The 19210-nt window shown below is 41.2% G+C and overlaps 1 protein-coding gene and 1 long non-coding RNA gene across 4 annotated transcripts; one reads left to right on the top strand and one right to left on the bottom strand.

Moving 5' to 3' along the window:
* Window positions 1–5514: 5514 nt before the first annotated feature.
* On the bottom strand, window positions 5515–7079 carry LOC119740274. The gene is made up of 2 exons (XR_005272663.1): window positions 6752–7079; window positions 5515–5712 (listed from the first exon to the last, which is right to left on the bottom strand). It is a non-coding gene; the product is annotated as an uncharacterized LOC119740274 (long non-coding RNA).
* A 572-nt stretch (window positions 7080–7651) lies between these two features.
* On the top strand, window positions 7652–19111 carry LOC119740788 (protein PRRC1-like). 3 transcript variants are annotated; one of them, XM_038216212.1, is made up of 8 exons: window positions 7672–7778; window positions 10673–10759; window positions 12478–12638; window positions 13253–13455; window positions 14194–14382; window positions 15798–15852; window positions 16716–16983; window positions 17539–19111. In XM_038216212.1, exons 3-8 carry the CDS (start codon window positions 12581–12583, stop codon window positions 17855–17857), a joined length of 1092 nt encoding a protein of 363 aa, XP_038072140.1. In that variant the 5' UTR covers window positions 7672–7778; window positions 10673–10759; window positions 12478–12580; the 3' UTR covers window positions 17858–19111. The 3 variants fall into 3 exon arrangements, with proteins under 3 accessions (XP_038072141.1, XP_038072140.1, XP_038072142.1); XM_038216214.1 differs by having other exon boundaries at window positions 10673–10804; XM_038216213.1 differs by lacking the exon at window positions 10673–10759 and having other exon boundaries at window positions 7652–7778.
* The last annotated feature ends 99 nt before the right edge of the window (window positions 19112–19210 follow it).

Here is a 19210-nt window from a genome sequence, read left to right as displayed (position 1 = left end):
GGCTTATCCAGGATTTTGTCGGGGGGGGGGGGGGGCAAAGGGCCAGTGGCGTATCCAGAGGTATGCAATTTGTAGTATGCATAATAATGGTCAGTTTTCAAGAGCGCCCCCATTTGAATGGTGGGTACCAGCCCCCTCCCCCCTCCCCCCTTTTTGATTTTACGGAGGCCAAGTGTCTACATTTCGGCGCGGATGTGCGGTTCCCCCCCCCCCCCCCCGACATCCAGTGGATACGCCAGGGTGATTTTCAAGATCGAAAAGCGTTACGGCATTATTTTTTCCTGTCCAATTATTAACATTTCATCAATTTTAAGGGAATTAAGGGGATTAGAATCGTCAATTATAGTCAATTTCATTCCACTTCGGTTGCATTAGGCCTACTAAAAAAAGTTGCTTTTAAATAGACATTTCCGGCAACTTTCACTTTCAGGTTTTTTAATTCCTGGGGGGGGGGGGGGGGGGGGGGGGTGGGAGGCGGGTGTGCAGAGGGGGCACGGGGGGGGGGGGGGGGGGGGTTCGCTGGGAATTTATGGGGGCTCACGTGTTCAGTGCGCCGCCAGGATCGATCCTCTGGCTATATGCAATCCAAGAGGCAGTCGATCAGACGTACCGCGACACAATAATAATTGTCCACAAAGGCGCCCCCGTCGCCAAGGGCGGATCCGGGGGGGGGGGAGGGGGGGGGGAGGGGGGGGGCGGAGGGGGGGGAGGGGGGGGCAAAGGGGACACACTATAATAAAAAAAAAAAACATAACATGCTAATTCCAATTAACCGTCTCTACATACATACCCGGCTCATCAGCCCCGCCCTTGGCGACGGGGGCGCCGTAGTGGACGTACAATTATTATTATTGATGAACCCTAGCGTGGCGCGGCCCCCAACGTGGTGCACTTTGATATTTCGCCTGTAGCGCCTAGCTAGAGCAAAAAAAATTAACTGAAATTTCACAGAAAGTGAAATTTCATCAAGTTCTAAAACACTTCCGTTCATAAATCACGAGTTTATCTTCCCGTTACAAAGCTATAGAAGAAAAATATATTTCCGCGCGATTTTTCGGGTTTTTTTTTCGAAGTGCCAGTGAACCCTTTGAAAATGTCCCCTCAAAATAGAAAATAATTTGCTGATAAACTTTCATTTGGTTATGTAAGTAGAGATAATAATTGTTTATTAGAATGTATCAATTTCACAGAAATTCTTAAATGTTAATGTGGCATTTTCCGAGAATTCGCCACGTTGCAGCCGATTTGTGCCCAATTTCCGGACACCATGCACCGTTTTTGAATTTCGGATTAAATTTCATGAAACCGAAATAGTTCACAGAGGTTAAATAGCAAGCATTAATAAGGTAAAAGTACCAGTATTTCACTGAATGGTTTTGAAGTTTGTCAACAAAGAAGTTTGGCCACAACATTTTGATAGGCGCATCAACACAGCTCGATCCTGCAGTCGACGTCCTATCCCACGCACGGCAAACTTTAAAAATAGCGATCCAGGCCCAGGCCCAAATAAATAAACATTTCCGGCGCCGCTATATAATGCAATGATATATCCTCGATCCTCCATAATCTGCGCAGGTAATTCGCTTGCAACGGGCGCGCAGTTATCACACACAAATTGAAGGTGAGTGCGTAGAAATAGGACCGCGTAGCTTTATTGTTGATGTACCCTAACGTGGCGCGGCCCCCAACGTGGCGCACTTTGATTTTTCGCCTGTAGCGCCTAGCTAGAGCAAAAGTTTTAACTGAAATTTCACAAAAAGTGAAATTTAATCAAGTTCTAAACACCCCTGTTCATAAATCTCGAGTTTATTTACCCGTAACAAAGTTAAAAAATTAATTTTGGCGTGTTTCCGATTTTTTTATATTTTCAAGTGCGAAGTGAACCCTTTGAAAATGAATTTTCTGACAAACATCTGGACAGGTATGTAAGTAGAGATAATAATTATTTATCAGAATTTATCCAGTTTACAGAAATTCTTAAATGTTAATTTGGAATTTTCCGAGATTTATTCAAGTGCGCCACGTTAGGGAACACCCCGCCAATTTCTGCCCAATTTCCGGACGCCACCGTTGTTGAACTTCGGATTAAATTTTATGGAACCGAAATTGTTCACAGAGGTTAAATAGCAAGCATTAATAAAGTAAAAGTACCAGTATTTTACTGCATGAATTTGAGGTTTGTCAACAAAGAGGTTTGGCAACACTACCGAGGAAAGTCGGGTAAGCTTCGAAGTGCGCCACGTTAGGGAACACGACTATATAGGGGGTCTAACGATATATATATTTTTTAATTCAGGGCCTATCAAATGTGACATCTTCAAACCATATAGTTGTAGGTTCTGATATTAAAAACACACTTTTATCCAAGCACGCACGATCAGGACATTTTGTCCATCATGTACATGTACATGTACTTGATGACTATATAGGGTGCAGACCAGTAAATCGGTCCGAAATTGCCTGCGCCGGCCAAATCACGATTTGCATGCCCTCAAAATCTTCGGTATTTGAGCATGCTGTGGGCCATGAACTTGAGGGATTGTAAAAAATATGGGTGGAAGCCGTGCACAGGACTGGGAGCTTGCAGTTCTGTGTAATTTTGATGTAATTTGGACCCTAAAAGCGCTCTATTTTGCAATGGAGTGTAGGCATCGTTTTTCAAAATGGCGATGGGCTTCAGGACTATTTTCAGGGGTGATCATCTTCAGATGGAAATTTCTCCTAAAAGTCATCAGTTGACCCCCCAAAAATTGAAAAGAAAATGAAAGATGATGAAATAAGCTTTAATTTGATGTGTGTCTCGAACACCTTGGAGAGTTGTGAGTATTTTTCCCGAATTTTTGAAGTGGGAGCATTTACGGCATTGGGGTCTATGGACGTTTATTTACTGGTCTGCTACCATTATTACACAGAACACGTGGCATGGGGAACGTCATCATTTATACTCATTCTTTTTTAATAATAATAACTAGCGGGATGCCGCGCTTCGCGCGGCACCCGCTAGATGGGTAGAGTTTACTGTTTCGTAATAATTACTGTATATGGTGGTGTACCCTAACGTGGCGCACTTCGAAGCATACCCAAATTTCCTCGTGTAGTGTTGCCAAACCTCTTTGTTGACAAACCTCAAATTCATGCAGTGAAATACTGGTACTTTTACCTTATTAATGCTTGCTGTTTAACCTCTGTGAACAATTTCGGTTTCATAAAATTTAAGCCGAAATTAAAAAACGGTGGCGTCCGGAAATTGGGCACAATTTGGCGGAGTGTTCCCTAACGTGGCGCACTTAAATAAATCTCGGAAAATTCCAAATTAACATTTAAGAATTTCTGAAAACTTGATAAATTCTGATAAATCATTATTATCTCTACTTACATACCCAGCCAGATGTTTGTCACAAAATTATTTTCTTATTTTTCCGGGCATTTTCAAAGGGTTCACTTTGCACTTGAAAATAAAATCGGAAAATCACGCCAAAATAAGTTTTTCTTTTAACTTTGTAGCGGGTAAATAAATTCGCGATTTATGAACGGCAGTGTTTATAACTTGATGAAATTTCACTTTCTGTGAAATTTCAGTTAAAACCTTTGCTCTAGCTAGGCGCTACAGGCGAAAAATCAAAGTGCGCCACGTTAGGGGCCGCGCCACGTTAGGGTACATCAACAATACAATGAAATCTCGATAATTTAAACTCTAATAACTCCAAACAACTGTTCTTCTCAGAACTAATATCTTCTAAGCAGTAGTTATTACCACATGGTGTTACCGCAAAACCGAAACGATACCGCTACCCCACCAACTGTTAAGTCAAATAAAGAATCATACCCTCTGCTGCACGCGAGGCGCGAGCCTATTTGGACTCGCCATCAGTCTCGCCTAATTTGTATTTGCGTTCAACGTGCGCGTACATAACGTTTCCTGCGGAGATTGTGCGAGGGTCCAGGACATATTGTCAATATAGGGGAAGGGGCTAGCTAGGGTGAAGGGTGCTAAACGGAACGTCCAATTTCCGTAAAACCCGTCGACCATGTCACCAATATTTCCGGGGATGGGGAGAAACATTTCCAGGGATGGGGAGAAATGGTTTTTGTTATAGAGGGGAGATGGTGATATTGAAATCGCTGATATTGTGGAGGTTTATGTTTGTGCCGGGATTTATACCGTTTAAATGTTTTAAATTGCGCGCCGATTAGGAAGGTCTTGCTGTCAACAGTTGAATGAAATTAAGTATTCATTGCCGACCGATTGTCTCATGCGGTGTCGTATTATATAAAGCTAATAAATAATGGTGTGCTGGAATATTGTCCAGTCAATTTGAACATTGAATTTTCAAGGTGCCAAACCATTAAGGACGTAGGCCTATACACCAACTGTACAATTAGGTAATTTAGATGAAACGCAGTTTGATCTTGGCCGATACAACGTCGTATCCATCGTTCTCACTACAGAGGAGAGGAGGGGCAGCCAGTGGGGGTGGGGGTTGGATATTGTGTGGGCGTCGCCAGGATTTTTTCTAGAGGGGGGCAAAACATACGTTTGCCCACAAAATGCCTGTTTTTCTCAACACATTCTCGATTTATCAGTTTTAGAGGGGGGCAGGGACATTTTGCTCCCCCCAACCCATTAAATTTACACCACTATGACTTCGCGCCTCTTTTCTTTTTTTTTTGCTTTTCCACCCATGCCTATTTATGTTACACCTGTGAATGGTCACTTATATTTCCGGGGAAGTGGGCAACAATTTATATTTGTTATGGTGAAGAGGGTGTTTCTTATGTATTAAGTTAATGTCATTATAGCAGTTGGTGTTTTTATTATGGTGATGGGGTTGTACAGCAAAGTATCGTAACACGTTTATTTGCAGAAGAGAGTAAAACTAAAAGAAAGGACATATTGGAGCACTTCATAATTATGTCAAGCACCACATGTTAAATGTATTTATTACAAAACTGTGAAAATGAAATCAGGTATACACAATTTTTTTATTAATAATGTATTTGCATTCATTACTGTACAGGGTAGTTCTTCGACAAAACATAGGGGATATAACTGTAGTCAGTTTTCGGAGCAATGTTCGCAAGGGACGTCGGTCCAGGCTTGTTTACCATAGGCACAGACATTCCATGAAAGACTTTCAAGCAAGACGGCCAAAGGTTATTGTGCAATTGCAGTTTTTTGTGTTAAAAGCTGTAATCATAAATAATGACAGTGGCATTGTAAGTTACAGGACAACATTTTTTTAATGAGTGTTGGTGAAAACTCATGAGAAACGGAGGGGTATGCGATCATGAATATTTTGTTGTGAAATTTTAAGAGTGATTATGTAATTTGGTAATCAAAGACATTGTTTTGTTATCAAATAAGTTTGCCAGGATCGACACAGTCTGCTTGGCCAGTAATTATCGGGTAATCGTTCCATCATTATTCTTGGGTACAACTAAGCCAAGGATATGATTTTAAAAAAGGATGGACATCAAACAGCAGAAAAGAGTGATTTTTTTTGCACTATTTCATGACTTCTAAAAATAAAATTATGGCTAGAAGGAAAATGTGTTTTGAATGGGTAAAGAGAAAAAGCAGGAATCTTGCAGTTGAACTGGAAGGAATAGGTGTCTTCGTCTTGAGTTGAGATTCTTGCTTTAGGAACTGGTTGAAGCATGCACTGGAGCATGCTTGGAGCTGGTCATGTGATGTGGGTGTCATCGGGAGTCCTGTGTAAAGGAGTTAGAAAGAAAAGAATAACGACTAAGGTGAAGAAAACTTGCAATACCCCATTTATGCAGGAATTATGCACTACTGAAGTACTAACCAAACATGCCAAACAACGAAACATGTCTTATATGTTGTATTTTTGTGACCCCCCCCCCCCCCCCCCCCCCCCGCATATGATTTTATCTCAGCAGAACAGCAGAGACACTGAACAGTCATCAATGTATTAGTTTCCTCTTTATCCTGCTTGGGTTCATGTCTGTTGTCGAGTCATGTGATTTTCTGCCAGAGTGTATTCTCTTAGATCCACTATTCTAACTGTGTTGGTTTCAGGTTTTAGTCTTTGCCTGTATTTTTTTATTTTTGGCCTGAGGTTTGAACTTGATCACGTCTTTAATTTTGATTTGAGGGTTTCTTTATTAAGTTGGTTATTGGTCTTTGATTTGCAGTAAATTAATTTTGTTTTGCCTATGACTATGAAAGCCATTTCTTTAAAGGAAGTTTTTAGTATGATTTGCCGTGTTCTAAGATTACCACAAAGATTTAGTTTGCATCATTTGTATGGAATGAATGTACATTTCATTTTCATGGCCTATATACAAATGCAGCAGTTTTGTTGTAGCTAGTACTGAGTAGTAGTAGTAGGCCTAGGCTTAGGACTATAACAAACTAAAGCAAATTCCAACAATAAACTACCAACAAAGCCCAATTGTGAAATCAAAAGTTGACAAAGTTCTACAAACATGTTCGGGTACATGTTCCAAGTGAGGCCTGTAGTTGCGCGAGGTCATGCAGCGTGCAGTAAATTGGCCACATTAAGCCTAGCTAAGTAAACACACGGCCAAACTCGGGCCGAGGCCTTCCCCCGTACAACCCTCCCCGTACAACCCTCCCCGTACTACCACCAGACTACGCCATCATTGGACACTCACAACTTCACACTTTTCACAAACAACAATGATTCTCAATGCCAGTGGCGTTCGAAAGAATACCACTTTTCACAAACAAAAATACATATCAATTATCATAAATGAGACTTACCGTTCAAAGAGAAAACTGGAGCAAGGAGGAACAGATACATCAACCATGTCAGCAATGCTGTGCTGTTGCATGCGCTGCATGCTCACAACGAACGTACATGTATACGTGGCACGTCAATTATTCGGCCCGTACGCTGCATGCTCATAAACGAACGTATACGACGTGGCACGTCAATTATCCGGCCCGTACGCAAGATGGCCGGCGCGGCCGGCTCAATGGGGAAGGGAATTATGGGAAATAGGGTGGAAATAGCCGGGCCCCGTTCCGCATTCCCCGCAGCCAACAGGCGCGATGGGGACGGGAGACCGGTCGGGAAAATGGCAGCGCCCCCCAATCATTTTCGTGATTGTAGTATAGATAGTGCGTCTAGTTCCCTAAACACATAATACTCTTTGAACAGTGACATCAGATTAACAGACTAAATAAACCCACAGATCTAAGCTTCAAAGTGACCGTTTTAGCCGATTTTCGGCTAACATTGACGATTTTTTTGTTAAAAAACGAGTTTGACAGAAAATTTGACAGGATGGATTTTTTGGAAGATTCCTGGCAGAATTCTGCAAAAATGGTTATTTGACATATAAAAACAGCAAATTTGCAAAAAAGGTACATTTGTTTACAAAAGCTTCAATCTTATCAAACAAACCCTTGCAAAAATAGGACAAGTTGCTGGTCTAGGTGCTGAGGTGCACTGGGAACCGGATTTCGTCGTGACGCAACCGCGTTTTGCCTGAATAATTTATGCAATTTCATATGTGGCTAAAGATTGTTTATAATGCAATTTAAAAATTAATTAAGTCAATATTACAACATCTGCATGTGATTGTAAGTGTTTATAGTGTATTTCGAGTAATTCTGGGGAATTTGGCAGATTTTTGATAAATCTGACAGATTTTTGAAGTGCATTTAGCAGAACTTAGTCATGGCCTTACGGTCACCCTGCTAAGCTTCGAGTTCGCTGATTCCAACTCGCACTATACATCAGATGTGTATGTACTCGCAGGATTTGTGTCGAAGAACATGAAGTGTAAGTATTTTTCACGATTTTCAGGTATGAGCCTTGTTTAATATTGTAGGTTAGGGCATGCTACATTTTTTTACACACTACATGAGTACATTCAGTGGAGAACTTATGCCATGATTATTAGTCCGAGTAACTTGGACCCAACTTATCGCCTTTTTTAACATTTGGACATGGTCTGGCGATAGTAAGGTCCAAGCTAATACCGAGACCTAGACAACACAGTCCCAAAAACCAACATTTTCCAACAAAAAACATCAGATTTCGCCTTCAAAACGGCCTCCAAATTACTAGATATGTCACCTGAGGTACAAGTAGACATAGATGATTAAGATGGTTGTACTTAAGTTTACTTACGATCCGGAAAAAAGTGAAATGTCCAAATGTTAAAAAAGGCGATAAGTTGGGCCAAGTTACTCGGACTACATGATTATATGGATTGTGCTGCACATTTTTGTGTTTCCAGTAATCCTTACTTTTAGGACCCTGTTCCCATATAGGGAGGGAAAGACTCACCAAAACAGCTGACTAAATGACACTCAAAAGTGACATTCTGATATTTCTTGACACATTTGAACAGTTGGCAATGACACCTTCTTGAATATCAGCAGGTTTAAGTTTGTGGAAAGAGGGCAGGACTTTGATTTTATTTTTAGAGGGAAATTGAGGGGTATAAAAGACGACGATGACAACCAGAAAACAGACTCAAAAACCAAGATGGCAAACGTGAAAGCTCGATGCAATGAAAGCTCAATGCTGATTGGCTGATAAAAAATAAACATCTTAATTATTTTTTTTAGCAGCCAATCAGCATCGGGCTTTCATTATGTAGGGATTTCACGCGTGTGAGAACTACAACATGCACGTCTGACTGTGAAAAAAGGTAGGAAAGTCAAATTTTTTTGAAAGTGCTTTCCAAATTACAACTAACATGAGTTGATATGAAGAAAAAAGACTGCTTTAGCCTGTAAAAGTCACTTTGGTACTGGACAGTCATCTGCAAAAGTCAGTTTTGAACAGAACCCGTAAATAATAGAGGTGTCCTAACATGCCTAAAACTAAAGTAAGGACCGTGTTTCCTATTGTATTGCAGTATAACTTAGTTTCTCAATCATACTTCATATTAGATAATCATACTGATCATACGTTCTTCATTTCAAGCCCCTCCCACCCCTACTTCTAGAATTAGAATTAGAATAAATCCTCTGAAGTCTGATACATGTGTAGGCTATCTCACAAAAGTGCCTGACGATGACGCCACTTTTGAAACAGAAAAAAACTTTTTTGTTTTGCTTAATACCTTGTACTCAGAGTCAGAGAGTATACTTTCATGTGAGAACTGTAAAGAATATGTTGACAGAGTCTTTAAATCAATGGTACACCGTACAGTCCATCATTTGTAATTTCAAAATTTCAAAAATCTCTAAATCTTAAGAAGGGTGCCCAACAATCATGACAATTAACCTGATGAAGTTTCAGCTCTGTTTCAGCTGTATATTCAGAGAAAAACAGCATTTCTAGGATCTTGATTTTAAATCAAAGGTTGCTGAATCATGTTTTGAATTGGGTCTGAATTCAGCGTCCAAAGACACATTCTCACTGAGCTGATTGCAGCTACGCGATGTCGCGCACCGATCCGACGAATTATAGCAACAGCGTGCGTGTGCGTCTTGCCAGCGCTCCACCGAATAAAAAAAAATGAACTACTAATCGAAAATTTCCAATGTTGCGTCTTCAGACGCACCATTGGAAAGGCCTTCTTTCGTTGATTTCTTCACATTGACAGCTTGCCAGAAAGAATAATTTTACAGGAAGTTTATTTCCCTTACTATCTTTCAACCAAGTATGTTTTTCAACAATTATTACGTTAGTTACTTTTTGGGTAGCTGCAAATGATGGACTGTAGCTTTAAGAGAGATTTGTGTGGCCAACTTAGGGAATTTTAACATGTCACCTCATGTTTCCACCTTTGTTTATCACGTGTCGGTTGAGGGCATCAACATACAGTGACATGTAAAAAAATTACCAAGTTGGCCAAATATTCAACTACAAATTGCTCTTAAAGACTTTGTGAACATATTCCTTGCAGTTCTCACATGAAAGTATACTCTCTGAGGTACACAAGCAAAATAATGAAGTGGTGTCAGGTTGCAACATTTTTTTCCTATTTTGCCCGCTATGGACTGCACTGAACGTCATGCCAGTGACTATTTTGAGGACTTAGAAATTTTTACCGTGACAAATGTAGTTTGGTTCCGCGCCAACATTGTCATTGTGACTTCGTTTTACGAGATGGGAATCCGACCATTACAATTTCGGACTTTATTTCCCTTTAAAAAAAATCCTCCAGAGCCACAAATCACAAAAAGAAAATGTAATATTCTGTAATTAAATGTTGGAGTCAATTTGAAATAACAAAAGAACAATGTTCTTAAAATTTTGGGATGAAATAAAAGAAATTGAAAATGTCGTCAGCAGGGATTTGAATCAGAACTAATGCAACCACGAAGCCCTAACTACATGGGGTTAGGTGCCCAGAAGGGCCCCAAACATTTTTGGATTCTACCTGCAGATGATCTGTGGAGTGATCTGAGGCAATTTCTTCAATTTTTTTTGCCAAATAATCATCATTTAAACATCATTTTTGAGTTTGGAGTCATTGAATCAGCTATTCTGAGCTGTAAAATCAAATGTACGTAGCCTACATATTTTATTCAGGGATAAACAATATATCCCCCACTTTAAAAAAAAAGGGGGAGAGGGGCATCACCCCGTCCCGCTACTGATCGACGCCTATGCATCATTATCTTCCTCTGTAGGCCCTACCTAAATACAAGTTTGACAGGAACTTAAAAGATGCAACAATACATTTTTGTTCTGTAAACTTTTTTCTATAACAGGTACATAACCTCAAGATTTATAAAACTGGGAAAGCTTCAAGGAATACTTAGAGCTTGATGAAATTCCACTATCCTGTGAAATTTGAGGTGAATATTTTGTACAGCAATGCAATTAGAGGCGAAAAAATCAAGGTACGACACGGTTATTAGGAACCAGGCCACATTAGTAAATATTAAATAACACATAGTTGGCACATGCTTGATGCACCTGTACTAGTATACATGCACATTTACTACAGGAGCGCAGCGATGAACATAATCTCATTACAAGGCCATTGGCCGGCGCTGGCAAAGAGGTGTCTCTGCCCACTGCATGGCAATAATTATGATCTTGGCGTAAAACCGAGGTCACAAAATGCTTAGCCCCAACACAAACTTGTTTCCATATTCTTGTCCCGAAAACAACCGTAACAAATTTTTGTAAAGAACAATTTAGCATAAGGCACATGACTTATGATTGTCTGGTGTGTAAGCGTGTGAATTGACTCTGAGGCATGTGAAACACGCCAAATGCACGAGACTTGGTAGGTCTGCATCTATCAAAACTCCAAACCAAATCCAACATGCACAACCCTCTGAAAAATGATCGTGCCTTCCAAGTTCTAATTCCAGAAACCCCCCCCCCCCCCATCCAAGCTCAATAATAAGATGTTTCAGTCACCGTTGGGGTTGGAATACTGGGTTTGGGTGGGGTGGGGATTTGTAGGGGTGGGGTGGGGACAGGTAGGGGGAGGATGGGCATGGGTGTAGGGATTGGGTTAGGAGGGGGTCGGGGAGGGGGCGGGATATGGGGATTTGAGTAGGGGTTGGGTTGGGGATGTGTAGCGGTGGGTGGGGATGGGTAGGTGGGTGTAGGGGTTGGGTAAGGGGAGGAGGAAGTATAGGGATCGGGGTTGGGGTCGGGTGGGGATGTATGGGTAGGGGGAATGGGGTGGGCAGGATATTGGGATTCGAGTAGGGGTTAGGGTGGGGATGTGTATGGGTGGGTAAGGATGGATAAGGGGAAGATAGGGTGGGTGGGTGTAGGGGGTTGGGGTGGGGGAGGGTACGGGGTCAGGGGAGGGGGAAGGAGATAGGGATTGGAGTTTGGGTGGGGTTGGGATGTGTAGGTGATGGGGTGGGGATGGGTAGGGGATGATGGGATGGTGTGGGTAGGGGGTTGGGGTGGGGGCGGGTCGGGGATGGGGTAAGGTTTGGGGCATGTGGTGATGGTGCTGTGTCTACATGTACATGTATACCCATTCTTGTTCCGCATTTGTGGCGACTACACAAGAGTTTTCCCATGGTAATACAAGTATGACGTGTATGAAGACCCGAAGACACTGTGGGGGCTGCAAAAAGTCTCCACAACTGGGTCCTAATTACCCTAACAATGGAAAACTTCCCCATAATGCAGTGACGGCTAACCTATATACACATGTATTTATTAGGTCATCTGTTGACTTTTAATGTTGACATTTAAAACCTGACCCCTACACCCTGGCACATTAACGAGAATCCTGATCCCCATCATGCACATACCCAACCCTACCTTCAGCCTCCTTTCCCGCCTTCGACAGCGAGCCATGGTGGCTTCGCCGTTCTAGTCAAAACTGAGTCAAGTTAAAGATACAGCAGGTTTACATATAGTACCAGAACTCCGAGGAGCACTTCTAAGAGAGTAGTACCCCAAACATGCCAGACATGTTGTTAATTTAACTACATTTGCACCAAAATGAACAGTTAAAGTACCTGTTGGAGTCATAGGGGGTTTCATCAGGTGAACAAATGTAGTTGAACAACCATGAACATTCTTTCTTTGCCAGGTTTTTGAGGAGCTAACTCATGCAACAGTTTGAAGAATTCCAAGTTGACGTTCCTTATTTGTGAGAAACTCTAGCCTTTTCTTCGGCTGCCTATCCAGTCAATATGATGGAGGAAGTGACGAGTGATGACCAGGCAGCCACACCTCCTCCCGCATCACCAAGTAAGTCAGACTTTTGCCATGAGAGGCCTGCCATAGAATCTGTTTAATCCCAGACATGTGTGGTAGCTTGAGGATAAATTGCGACTGTGTGATGTACATTTTAAATTCCTGCATCTCTGAGACTGAAATTAAATGCAGACCCAACATTTACATGGACAACATTGAATTATCACAAACTTGAGTTATCAGAGTGTCAATATATTTTACTGATTTAAAATACACTTGCAGTACTACAATTTATGATATTTGATAAATTTTTGAATCAGAAGAATAATGGTCGGAAAACGTGTGAGGCTGGAGACCTGATATGTTTGAGGACAAGAAACACTCTTTATAAGCCTCTGAAATTGTATCGCTAGCCACTTATAGAATAACTGGTCTAAACTCTCAAAGTATGCATGCACCAAACACAGTTTCTTTTGTAATTCTGTAATATATAAATGAAGACTGACCCCATGTTAGAGACCATAAGATCAATGTGCTGGTCATTATCTGACGCTTTATGTCTGATTGAGCTATTGAGGTAAACAAATGGTGTATTTTCAAACTTCTTGTTACTCGCACTCTCTGTGACTTTTAAAGACTTAAGTTTATTTTTCTGTTGTCCTCCATAGTTTCTACCGTGGCTCCGCCAACCAATCCATTAACTCCATCAACGTACGTTCCCCCGCCCCAGCCCTCTCAGATGTACGTGCCTCCACCTCTTGCCTCCCAAGCGGATTCACAGTCACCTGGGTTCAGCCTTTCCCAGGATGCATCATTACCCCAGTCCCAGATGTATACTCCTTCCCAGCAGCCTGTGCTACCAGGAGCACAGGTAATTAGCCTTTTCTATTATGGACACTGTGGGAGAGTGCTTCTGTGTTCGGCTATAAAATACAAATATGCCATTTCCCCAAAACGCGTTTGAATAAAGTAGAGGCAAACTTTATTTGTCCTGGTTTAGTTTGTCAACTTTTAACTGACAGGTGCAAATGTGAAGCTAAATGTGTTGTCCTCCTGCTGTGATGTCTTAGGCCCTTCTCACAATCATGACAGCTATGAAATAATGCATAGGAATGTAGCTATCTTGAAAAAGTATCTAGTAAAAAGACTTTGTTTGGGAACAGTATATGATACTCTTCGACCACTGACATACATGTACAAGAGCACCAATGGGGGGACATTGCTTGCCAGTAGTGGTTCGTACATATTGCGTGAACTATGTATGAATATTTCTATTCCGAATGGGCACAAAACAATGGCGTCCTTGCGTGAACGCATCGGAAATGCGTTCAAATTTCTCTCCCAGACGTCTTCCCAAACTCTGCTTTTGTAACTGTTGAAGGGGTAGTTGTACAAGTACATGTAGTCATTAAGCTGCAACTTCAAGTTGATTTGCTTATTTGCAACTGAATTTGTCTGGCAGCGTCCAGCCTTATGCACAGGGGTAATATTGTAAAGAACTGTTAGACTTGGTATAAGCACTATTGAAGCACCACATCATTATTGTTATTATTATGATTAAATGTTGCAGCCCAGTTTAATGAATGTCCTGATGCTTGTTTCCCAATAGAGCTCACCGGCAGGCCATGTTCCTCAACAGGGTACCAGCGCTGCAGTCTCACTGTCATTAGGTGATGACACGCCCCCCTCATCAACCACCCTTGAGGGGCAGTACCAGAGTCAAGTTGGGGGAGGAGGGAGTGGGGGGCTGATTGGCTGGGGGAGTAGCTTCATGAAGAAAATGGTGGAGAAGACTAAGGTAAGAAATGCACTCCATCTTGTGGTAGTCTCTTTGCCTTTCACATAAAGTGAGACCATCATCATGCAAGAGGTCGTCTTCAACTGGGGCCTTCTCGCGAGACTCTGATGGTCACATTCTATGCCCGCGGGTCCAGCATCAGCATCCTCAGCTCAGCGGTATCTTGTTGTGCTGCGTCCCTCTTCAACTGGTCGACGAAAGAGAGTCTCCTCCTGCCCCTGCCGCTAGCTCCATCGACAGGTTCCCACAGCACTAGTGGGCTCGCAGCTAGCTCTGGATAACGCACACAGTGGCCTGCCAGCCTCATCCTCCGTTCCCTGACCTTGACTGGAACTCTGGGCAGGGCGTGTAGATAGAGCTGGATGTTGGGCACACTGTCTTCCCAACTGATGTGAGACCACAGAGCTACATTAAATTACTAGAGAGCTGATTTGCCTCATGCAGTGAAGGCTGCTGGGCACATCCATGTTTGTGCAAAAACCTATAAAGGGCTTAATCTTTTTACGGCTAGTCTCATTCAGAACTTAAAGGGAATATACATCATTTGCTTTTGCTGTAATTTTCAGAAATGGATGGAATTGGGGGGTTGGAAATATATAGCAAATATAGTTACACTGACTTTTTTGAGGTTTTGGGTTCGAAAATGCTATAAAAACCGAGAAAAACAATCATTTTCCTGTAGTCTGGTTCCCTGACTCCATTTAAGAAGAAACAGAGCAGTTTACATATATTGGGGAATTGTAAGGTCAGGGAACCAGTCTAGCTGGCTTGTACCTTTATAGGTGTGTAATCGATTGCAAACAAGTGTGATGGTCAACTGGGGCCAGTATTTGAAAAAAAGCCAGTTTTTTTTCCAACGCTGATCGGCCGATCAGCGTTGGAAATTGATACAAAAATACCACTTTTCTTGAAAATGACAGTATACCAGGTGCCATGATTTTATAGGATGCTTTACACTGTCATTCACTAACAGTCCAGCAAGGTATTTCAAAATGATTTGGTAGTTTTATTTTTTGATGTTTGCAAATGTTGTATTTTCCCTTTAAAGTGTGAATAAAGCTGGCAAGTTCAAAAGTGAACCACAATATCATTAAATAAGTGTTTCATTTCACTCTGTGCATATGCATGGCCAATGATTTTAGTGCATAGCTGTAGGAGTTCTGAGCTTTTGTAGTCATGTTTCTTGTACCTTTGCCATTTAGAGCATTCACACAGACCCTAATCCTACAAATACTTCTAACTGACTTGTTGAGGTTTTGGTTGATAAGGCCAGTTGGTTACTGTCAACTTAGAAAAAACATGGAAAAAGTCATCTTCAAAGATGTGGGGAAAAGTGTGAATTAAGAGGCACAAGGTTTGTTTGCTTGCTTGCAACTTGGTAATATCTGTTTTGTAAATGTTTTTTTTTTTTTCAGAGCTCAGTTGATTCTATGATAACAACATTAGACCCAGGCATGGCTCCCATAATAAGTAAGTCATACATCTACTGACATTTTTTGAAATCTGAAATAAACAGTGCACATAGTTATTTTGGTATTCTACAATGTTCTATGCCCAGTGATTGTCATCATAACCCAAAACATCCTATGACTCTTGTACAGCGTGTTTGGACCTTGTGTGAAATGCACTTTATAAGGACAGTTTATAATTATTGTTTTTTATTATTTCACACTGGCATTTCAGAGTCAAACTGAACCAAACATTTTAGGAGTGACCCAAAATAGATTTTGGTTTCAAAAAGAACTTCATTAATTGTCAATTGACTAGATGTTGAGTCATTTTGAATAAGTGCTTTTGCCTGCAACAGTCATTGAACATAGTCCCTCCTTCTTGCTTCAACCATTGAATTCTTCATGCACATAATGCAATTTTTTTTTTTTACGTTTATTTCTTGTAATGAAATCACGGATTCCTCAAAAGTTCCTAAGGCACTGTAGCTCACAAGCCTGAAGAATCCTGTATAGAGAAGACAATGAAGAAATTACAGATTTAGACATGAAAGGAAAACCCCTGAAAAATTTTCTGGGAAAATCCACAGAATCAGGCTGGGACTAGGAACCCAATCTTCATGTGGATCAGGGCAGGAATCGAACCCAGGCCATGGAGGTGGAAGGCAAGAAAAAAAACCCACTGTACCGACCTGACTGCCTGGACTAATTTGGTTCAGTGCAGCTTTGACATGCCAGTCTGAAAATGCCCACTTAAACTTTGGGGGAAAAAAAGGTGACAATATAAACAATTTTTTTTATCAGGCACATTTCGGGATTCATGGGTGTTAACTTATCATTCTGAAACTTTTGAAATGTAGTTCTTTCCTTGATTCTTACCCACAGAATCAGGAGGTGACATTCATGTTGTCGTTGCCTCTGACAAAGAGGTCAAAGTGGCCGCCATCCGGGACGCCTTTCAGAAAGTCTTCGGCCGAGCCACGGTGGTGGGCAAGCCAAGCCAGCCTAACATCGCCCCCCAGCCTGAAGGGTACGCAGCAGGGAGCAAAGGAACACAAGAGAGGATCGATAACCTCAGACGCAACGGCTTTGTGGATGAAACCCAGACCGTGGTGTCCATTGAGAACTTCATTGTTGAACTTCTCCCTGAAAAGTGAGTCAGTAATTGACAGCAGCTGTATGACAGGTTCATATTTTCAAGAATATGAATTCTGGTGTTTTTTTTTTTTTATTTTATTTAAAATTTAAACGGGAGAGAACTTGCAAAGCAACGGGATAAGGTACAGGGTCAATTCAGCCTCGAACAATAGGGTATATGAGATCAACCTGTAATTAGGTCAACAGGTGCATTGGCACACCTCTTGGATGCACTAGCTCAAGTGGCAGCCATTTCCTTCAGTTCAAGCATAAATCATCTTCAGGTGGAACCCCTGGAATACTTTGATGGCAAATTTAGTGGGAAAGTATAAAGGGGACTCTACTTGTACTTTCTTCATGAAAAAAAGAAGAAAAAGATTTAAAATATGTGGAAACAGTGAATTTTTTTAGTTCTTTCTTTGTCCAAGTGTTGCTTTAAAATACCAATGTTAAACCTAACTATGCTCCATTTAATAAGATTATACATCATTCGACTGAACCGGTATTTGGTTAGGGCTAATTAGAGCAAGTCACATTAAATGAATTTATTGTTCTTTATTTTCAATCACAGATGGTATGATATTGGCTGTGTGCTGCTCCAAGACCCCGTCCACAACATCACCTTGGAAACTTTCACCCAGGCCACGCCCGTGCCCTTGGATCTTGTGACCTCAGCCCAGGCCATGACGCCACCGGACTACACCTTACGCTGGTCGGGGCTAGCTGTGACGATCGGGGAGGTTGTCGAGCGCGACATACCTGGCGTGAACCGTGGTGATTGGCACGTTGCACTCACAGGTGTCTCGCGCCGGGATATGATCTACAGCACAGCATTGGCACTGGCTGGCATGTACCAATTGAGGTTACCGCTGAAAGCTGATACAATATAATCACAAGGAATCACAGAGAAAGCCTGAAGGAAAGTGGAAACATCAGACTAACGTCCGGACATCAGGCATTTTCCGATCAGTTTTCCCATTTTTATCCTGAACAGAAATGGATATGCTGTACTTTAAGTGCATGCTAATGAGGTAATGAAGACAAACTGAGACTACGTGTGCCAGGTCAAAACTAATTGTGCTCTTTTGTTGAGCATTTTGTCTTGCACCCTCTACTCTAGAACTATATCATGAATTTTATGAATCATGACTCAGCCTGAGTTATTTTTGTTTTTACTTTGTAGAAAAGTTAGCCATCCAGCATTTATACATTCATTAAGGTACATGTAGCTAACATTGGTTTAGTGTTTGAATACATTTTGGCACTTTCTGTATGTCTCCCCCCCCCCCCAGGTAATGGTTTAGCCCAGTGTGACCAATCAGGTCATACTTACCACTTTGGATATTCTTATCCCAGAGGGGTGGTATTGCAGTATTAGTCAACTTCATCACTAACAAAGAACAAGGTAAAGCTGGTCCCAGCGTGAACAAAATGCATATTAATAGCATCATTTTATGAGGAAAAACATGACTTTTCAATCATTAAGTATTCAGGTTTCGGGCATTTCTTGTGTTTTAATTTTGGGTTGCTTAGCAACAAAGACATCTACATCTATCTTACCATGGGATGCATGTAAAAAATGTATATTTTGTCATATTTAAAAAATTCTTCAATTTCTGTTTAGCTGTTTAGTGTTGAAAATCTATTTGTTGAGTCTCATAAGAATTTGTAGTTCTTTAGGGGATTCCAAATTATTCCTGGAGATGTATACTTTTTTTGAGAGAGAAAAAAACCATTAACTGAATTTAATCGGCAGTACCGATTTTACAGTCACAACTGCGTAAGTGGTCAACGGTTGAACGTGTTTCTTTTCTCATTCTGGAAATATGTGAAATTACATATGAGAAGCATTTGTCCGTTGGCCTCCGGTAGAATATCCCATGAAGCATTCGGATAATTTATAAGGGTTTTATAGAAAGCGCTCCATGAAATTGTCTGCTTTGTTTGTAAAGTTAACGTTTCATTGCATTTTTCCTCAAAAGATAAGAATATACTTTCTGGGCGTTTTATTCCTGATACACAATAAGAAATAGGGAAGAGGACCAACTTTTTTTTTTGCATGCAGCTTTGGATTGCGTTTGGTTTGGGTATTTGCTTTTTTATTCGTTTCAATGGTAAAAATAAATTTATCTATTTTTCAAGTTGCATCTGTTTGTGTTTATTTTTTCCCAAAACTTTATTGAAAAACAGTATTTTTTGTCTTTTTTACATGTCATTCTGTGTTAAATGAAAGTGTTGTGAAT

Source organism: Patiria miniata, unplaced genomic scaffold, assembly GCF_015706575.1.
Source record: "Patiria miniata isolate m_02_andy unplaced genomic scaffold, ASM1570657v1 HiC_scaffold_5, whole genome shotgun sequence".
In the NCBI taxonomy this organism is placed as follows: domain Eukaryota; kingdom Metazoa; phylum Echinodermata; class Asteroidea; order Valvatida; family Asterinidae; genus Patiria; species Patiria miniata.
This window is presented reverse-complemented; position numbering and strand designations above follow the sequence as displayed.

What these genes read in the sequence shown, in the direction of transcription:
- LOC119740788 (XM_038216213.1), top strand. Translation starts at nt 12,581, where the DNA reads ATGATGGAGGAAGTGACGAGTGATGACCAGGCAGCCACACCTCCTCCC. An exon ending in CTGTGCTACCAGGAGCACAG is followed by an intron (nt 13,456 to 14,193) that starts GTAATTAGCCTT and finishes GTTTCCCAATAG; the next exon opens with AGCTCACCGGCAGGCCATGT. An exon ending in AGGCATGGCTCCCATAATAA is followed by an intron (nt 15,853 to 16,715) that starts GTAAGTCATACA and finishes TCTTACCCACAG; the next exon opens with AATCAGGAGGTGACATTCAT.